The 7,363-nt window shown below is 43.8% G+C and overlaps 1 protein-coding gene across 1 annotated transcript; it reads left to right on the forward strand.

The window, feature by feature from the left end:
• Positions 1-346: 346 nt before the first annotated feature.
• chst12a (carbohydrate (chondroitin 4) sulfotransferase 12a) lies at positions 347-7,083 on the forward strand. Its single transcript, XM_071546191.1, has 4 exons — positions 347-1,040; positions 1,665-1,817; positions 2,793-2,972; positions 3,123-7,083. The coding sequence occupies exons 1-4, from the start codon at positions 675-677 to the stop codon at positions 3,669-3,671; spliced, it is 1,248 nt and encodes a 415-aa protein (XP_071402292.1). The 5' UTR covers positions 347-674; the 3' UTR covers positions 3,672-7,083.
• Positions 7,084-7,363: the final 280 nt, after the last annotated feature.

Consider the following 7,363-nt stretch of genomic DNA (forward strand, 5'->3'; position numbering starts at 1 on the left):
TGTGTGTGCTTGTTCATAAATGCGTACATGTGCAAATCGAATTCCTGCAAAATGATTACGTGTGTGTAATAACATAGTCAAATAGTAATTACATGAGAATTAATCCAGTCTTTTCATGTAATGAAGGCTGTTTTGGAATGTTGTTAGTGTCGACATGCTGGCCAGTGACGAGCCAAACACAAAATCAGATTTTAGAATCGGACCATAGCAGGCCAACTCTGAGAAAGACGGAATAATTAATGCTGGTTTTCTCCTTTTTTTTTTTTTTTTTTAACATCTGGCTGATATCTGTGTGTGTGTTATCTCTGACTGCAGGGTGCTGCTGGCATGGAGCAGAGGTGAGAGTTAATCCACAGTTGGCCAGTCACACTCCTGTACAGCGCACAGTGCACCAACACCATGATAAGCCCACTCCTATCAGAGACTCTGCTGTAACCACTATAATATCTATCGCCATGGTGAGAGAGAACTCCTGGACCTTGAATCTGTTGCCATGGTGACCCTGTAGAGAGAACTCTAGAACTCCAATCTGTTGCCATGGTGATCCTGTAGAGAGACCCAGGTAACTGTCTCAATCTGCTGCCATGGCGATGTTGTAGAGACACCCTCTGGAGTCTGTTGCCATGGTGATCCTGTAGCGAGGAACAACCCCCTGGAAACACCAGTCGGTCGCCATGGGAACGTCCAGGCTGTTCCGCATCTTCCTGGTCCTGGGCTCGGCCTTCATGATCCTCCTGATCATCATCTACTGGGACGACGTCGGAGCCTCCCATCTCTATTTGCACACGCCTGTCTCGCCTGGCCCCAAAACCCCCCACACCCCTCCGCAGCATCACCCCCAGACCTCCCGGACCCCGTCCTTCCTGTCCGACATCGACGCCTTCGTCAACCAGTTCCTAGAGCCGGGGACCGGCGACCCCACGGATCCCGCCCCCGCTGACACGACTAACCAATCGGAGCGTGCAGAAGAGCGGTACGTACCGCGGCGGGAGTGGAAGATCCACCTGACGCCGGTGGCAGCGGAGCTCCGTGAGAGACAGGTTCAAATTTAAAATTATGATTATGATGATGATGATTGTTATAATTCATGGTGGTGGTATTAAAATTATTATTATTGCTGTGATTTTGTCTTTAAATCTACTATGGCTCAGGATAAGAAAAAAGTTCTTCATGATGCAAATAAATGCAGCTTAGGTAAAAAGGGATTTATTGCTGGACTGGATTGGCTGACAATACCAGCTCCTCTAATTCAAATGAGGTAAACCTGCTGAGTGGAGGCTGTCCAGTTCAAGTGCTGCAAACTGGACTGATAGCAGGGATTTTAGCAAATGTTTATTGAGGGCAGCCGATCAAAACCAAGTCCAGCTGTGATGCGTTGATAGGAGTCAGTTCAAAAGGCTTGTAGAAACAGATGGATTTGTGAAAATGCAGCTTTAAATTGAACCACTCAAACAAAATCCAATTTTAACAAGATCTACATACACAGACAGTATGTATATTAAAGACAAAAAATTGTCTTCCTATAATAGGGCCCCTTTAACTGCTTTATTGTGGTGATGTTAGTGGTTGTGTGTTTCTGTTTTGGCACTGTAAGAAAAATGTTAATGCAACTCTTATGACTCTAATAATAAATTTGCATGCACTGAATCAAATGGAATGGACAGGAGCAGCGGCGGAAGTTGCTCCAGGAGATGTGTGCTAACGATGGCGTGGCGTTTCCCGGGAAGAACCGATCGTTTGACGACATTCCTAACAAGGAGCTGGATCACCTCATAGTGGACGACAGGCACGGCATCATCTACTGCTATGTTCCTAAGGTACACACACACACACACACACACACACACAAACAGCCATAGCCTCATTTGCTGCTACACGCTGAATTTATTCACACACACATATAGAAATACACACACGCACACACACACACACACACACACACCTCATAGTGAACAACTGGCTTAGCCTAATTTGCTTCTACATCCGAAGGTATTCCCACATACATACAGAAATACACACACACACGCCCACACACACATTTTAAATGCTTTGTTTGAATCCATTACATTCAATATTCACATAAGATGCAAGTCTGACAGAGAGAAAGCAACAACATTGCTGCATGTTACTGCCAAGACGGAACAGATTTTTTTGTGTTAGTTGGCCCATTTTTCAGGACACACACACACACACACACCTCCTAGCAGATTTAATGTATGCACACACACACACACACGCACACGTTAGGGATGAACAATTGGCTAGAAGTCCCCCATTGCCTTATTGTCTCCCCCAACATCTCTAATCCCCACTGTATCCTCCATAGGCTCTCTCTCTCTTTCTTTCATCTTTATTCCATAATAACTTTCTACCCGGGGATATTTATGTCTGTACAAGTTGATTTTATACTTGCACACCTAATTATCTGTGACCAGTAAATAGTGTAGCATCTGGCTAACCTTTTGCAGAAAAAGTAATTGGTTGTATGGTTAGAACTGTCATGACAATATAAATAGCCCTCTATACACGAAGTCATGAGTACTTAAATAAATAAAGCAGATTATTTTATGTCCAAATGATCAAGTCCTCTTAATAGGGTTTATGCTGCTGGGGATTGTTGATCTCCTTTTAATCAGCGATGGCAAGCATTTGGTTGTAATCCCCGATGTAGTTTTCCATTTGACCGAGCCGTAAACAGCTACTGACCTATTGCCATTACGCCTCTCTGTAAAAACTGAAGTCACTTTAGACGGAAAGACTTTACCTTCGTGTGCACCTACCTACCCCCGCAGGTGGCCTGCAGTAACTGGAAGCGGATCATGATCGTTCTGAGCGAGAGCCTGCTGCAGGACGGCGTTCCCTACAGAGACCCGCTGGCCATCCCCAGGGACCTGGTCCACAACAGCAGCATGCACTTCACATTCAACAAGTTCTGGAAACGTTACGGGAAGTTCTCGCGGCACCTCATGAAGGTCAGTTCACATGGATCGCACAGAATCTAACGCAATTGAACAAAATTGAATTATGGAATTAGTGGCACTACTTATTACAATTTCCATCACCGTCTCAATCGATTGCGTGACTATATGACGTCTTAATAAAAATGTGACTTGTTCTTGAAGGTGAAGCTGAAGAAGTACACCAAGTTTCTGTTTGTGCGGGACCCCTTTGTGCGCCTCATCTCCGCCTACCGCAACAAGTTTGAGCTGCGCAACGAGGACTTCTACCGGCGCTTCGCACAGGTCATGCTGCGCCGCTACGCCAACCAGCCGACACCGCCCGCCTCTGTGGACGAGGCGTTTGCCGTGGGCCTCCATCCCTCCTTCTCCCACTTTATCCAGTACCTCCTGGACCCTCAGACGGAGAAGGACATGCCCTTTAATGAGCACTGGCGGCAGGTGTACCGGCTTTGCCACCCGTGCCAGATTCAGTATGACTTCGTGGGCCACCTGGAGTCGGTGGAGGAGGACGCTGAGCACCTGCTGCGCCAGCTGCGGGTGGACAACGTGGTGGAGTTCCCGACCTCCCACAGGAACCTGACGGCCAGCAGCTGGGAGGCTGACTGGTTCAGCACGGTCCCCCTCGAGGCCCGGAGGGAACTCTACAAGCTGTACGAGCCCGACTTCAGGCTCTTTGGCTACGACAGACCAGACTCACTCCTCAATGAGTGACACACGTTCCTACAGAAATGACCCGCCCACATGCAGACAAAATGCTTTATATGTGATAAAAAAAAAAAAGTTGCGACACTCCAACAACAGTGACACCTCCCCTTCTTTTGGGCTTTGCGGATGTGTTCTCCAATCTCTTCTAATCTACACTGAATATACACAATTTTAGGGGCACTTACACTTTTCATGGCGTGCACTTGATTCACATGAGATGAATCCAGGTAAAAGCCATTATTCCTCATTGATTTCCCTTATTAAATCTATACCAGTCACAAAGGAGATGTAGATAAAGAGAACATCAGGAAGATGCCCCTAATATTTTGTACATTCAGTGTAATCTTTAACTGGAAACTCTATGCTGAGTATCTACACTCCCAACTTTGATGTCACGCCACGCCTGAACCTTGCCTGTTGTTTGTGATGTCACAGTTCTATTGTGGCTAACTGTGATATCACACAGGCTTTGTAGCTGGTTGTTCTAAAGAAACCGTGCCAATGTAATGTCACAGAGCCATTCCACATGTCTGTGACATCAAGGGAACCATTGTAGCCGTCTGTGATGTCAAAATAGAACCCCCTGTGGTTGTGATGTCATAGAAACCCACGTGGTTGTGATGCCACTACAGATGCAGTGGACAGAATCTAGAGGGTGGTTTTGGTAATTTGGGGCATAACTTTAAACAGTGTGTCAGTAGATTAGTTTTAACAGGTAGTTGCATTAGAGTGCTAGTTGTCAGCTAACTTATTTGGATTCTCACTGTGTCAGTGCAATGTTTATGTCAAGCATGAAAGGGATTTTTATGTTGATCACATGTTGCATACAAATGACAGCTGTCAACATCTGAAACATTCTAGCTAGAATTATTTTATACCTCATCAGATTAAGATGTTACTTGCCAGTTACATAACACATATTGCTACTCTTCCACATACTATATGAACTCTCACTCTCAAACCCACAAACCCTTTTGCTTTTTGTGACCTCAATACATTACGTTTAGCATGGATAAGTTTATTATACTATATCAGTAGAATAATTTCTGAGAGAATCTTAGCAGCTCGCTTTATTTCATCAGTTTCCAAAGCATGCAGTTAATGCAACACCACAGCCTCAAGATATAACTAGATAGGTCTATAGTTAAGTAAAGAATAGAATTAGCAAGGAATAGATTAGATGAATTGTCAGGAATTAACTTAAGCACAACAGCTCCAGTGAAGACTAGGCTGAATAGCTGTGTTTGTCTCAACATGTCTTTGAGACAGAAAGGTGGAGTTTCAGCATTCTTCTGATTTCGTCGCCATTTCATCTCAGCCATGTGCACAGATGAGCCCGAACCTCTGTATGTTTTAACGGACAGTTTTCCAAAGGGAACGTTTTACATTTCATTCTCTGTTTGTCCCTACCATGACAGTGTTATCATCAGGATTATCCTTTGTCACAATGTTCCTATTCAGATACCATGGTTACCATTGTGACAGTGTTCTCATGCACAAACTGCAGTTATTATCATTGTACTGATTTGGGTAACCACGGTGATTGCAACAGTGTTGTTGTTCCCCACCCTGCATGTGATTGGACACTTTTACAGAGCGCAGTGTTTTCATGGGATGGGAAGTGTTTTTGTAGCAATGAGCTGAGCACATTACATGAAGCCTAGGAAGAGAGTTTGACTGAGTGTATGACTGTGTGCAATGCTACTGCGCTGTTTGTAAGGATACATCACTCCACAAGTTGGGTTGTCGTAGGTTATGGCAATGTTAGCACAGTAAGGATGATTGTAAAGTTAGAGCAAAATTAGGTTCAGGTCAGTATTAATGCCAGAGTTAGCCAAGTGATGGTTTGGTCAAGTTATGGTTTGGGTTAGAATTTGCAGAGTCACGATTTGATATTAAGAGTGGGAAGAAAAGACAGTGCCTTTGGTTGCTATGGAGACAAAGTTTACACAGCAAAAAAAAAAGAAGTATTTTTGTAAGATGACTTAATTTTTACTTTGAACGCCATACAGTGTCACCTGTATGAAACCACAACAAGGTCTATTTGATATGCTATCTGTTCTATCGGGCCTCATTTACCTTGTGTGATTGTTATTTGGGAACAATAGGGAACAACAGAGCCCTTCAATAGAAGTGTCTATCCGCGGCTCTCTGGGGAATATTGTGTGATCCGAGATTCTCTGTGGACTCTTTCAATGTGCTTTTTAAAGGGGTTGTATCCAGTGGATTGCTCTGTGTACCTTGCCTATGATTTGCAATTTGATACCATGCACACCGACTGTGTGGTTTGTACTGTATGTGATGCCATGGACGTGATCTGTGCCACATTGTTCTGCAAGTCACCAAGATGTACATGTACGCATCGTTGACTCAGTGTTGTTTCATTGCCTTTTTGTTTTGTTTTATTTGTTTTGGATACTTATGGGGCATTTTGTTGGCGATAAAACGAATCGTCGTTTTTTTTGTGAAATTGATCTTCGACCCCTTAATGGCTTGGCTTACTCCGGGATAGACTGGAGTTACATAGCACCACTGGCTGGTTTTCCCAAAAGCGTGTCATCACTAGGGTTGTCTTTGCTTTGCAGCTGTATAGATACACACAGAAAAGCAGGACTATGCAGAGGAAAAAACACAGATAGTCATCCTCTGCTCACACCGAACCAGTGTGTTTGGATTGTCAGTGAACCAGATTTTAACATCTCTTGTATTTGTGTTGGCTGTCACGATGAATAGGCTGCCTGTCATGATGTTAACTAGGTCACCTATTACATTCTTGGCTGTTTTTGCTTTCAAAAGGCTGCAAAATGCCTTTTGACAACCGACAACAGAATTACTAAGTTTGTAATGCATAAAGAAAGACTTGCAGCAGCATTATCAGTGAGTTAGCTGTTCCCCGCTAGCGTCCTTGTGGCCTGTGTTCATTTATTAGCTGATGACAGAACCAACACTATCCTAGTACTTGATGCTTTTGTGATGGGAAAATCAGCCTTGAAGTGTTATTGGGTCTTCATTAATCAAGCTGAGAGAGGGACTGCTGATATGTGATCACACCCTGCTCTGAGCAGCTTGATGAACACCAGGGTTGTCGCCAAGTGGCCACGCTGCAGTGCCATAACCCGTCTGAAACGGTAGAAACCTTTAGCTTTAAACCTTATCTCCATCCCTAACATTAAGTAGCGTTACAAAAAAATAAATGAACCTATTTTTGTTGATTTTTTTTTCAGAAAAATACAAGTGGGAAATTCTCCAGGGAATCTGCTGTTTGACCCACTTGTTTCTCCTCTCATTGAACAAGGGATGTGCAAAGTACCAGACCGTTGTTGCTCGACAGGATCCCTTAATTTATTGCAGTGTTATATTTCATCAGTATTATGGTGTAATGCTTCATTTGGTGATCGCACAAGAGAAATAAAGGTTGTGGGGCATGATAGAAGATTTATTGTGCTCTCTTTCTTTGTGTAAATTGCTGGACTGGTTCTTTGCAGTGTCCCGCTAGACATGCTTTGCTATGACGGAAACACACTAAATAGGCATGCGATAGGATGATACTACATACCAAACAATACATTAGCGTTGTGAACTGAAAATCTCAAAGTAGGATTCCTCATGGTATTCTGTAAATCTCTCAACACCAGGAAGAAGATTGGAGTCACTTTACCTAAGAAGGCTTGGCACGAATACCCTGTTGGAATGGAACA

This window comes from Centroberyx affinis, unplaced genomic scaffold, assembly GCF_046629955.1.
Source record: "Centroberyx affinis isolate AG114_WGS23_722 - 3 ecotype Tasmania unplaced genomic scaffold, CSIRO-AGI_Caff_v1 ptg000262l_1, whole genome shotgun sequence".
Classification (NCBI taxonomy): Eukaryota; Metazoa; Chordata; class Actinopteri; order Beryciformes; family Berycidae; genus Centroberyx; species Centroberyx affinis.

Coding starts and splice junctions, on each gene's coding strand:
- chst12a (XM_071546191.1), top strand. CDS start 675: ATGGGAACGTCCAGGCTGTTCCGCATCTTCCTGGTCCTGGGCTCGGCC. Junction 1,818..2,792: donor TCTACTGCTATGTTCCTAAG/GTACACACACAC, acceptor CTACCCCCGCAG/GTGGCCTGCAGTAACTGGAA. Junction 2,973..3,122: donor TCTCGCGGCACCTCATGAAG/GTCAGTTCACAT, acceptor TTGTTCTTGAAG/GTGAAGCTGAAGAAGTACAC.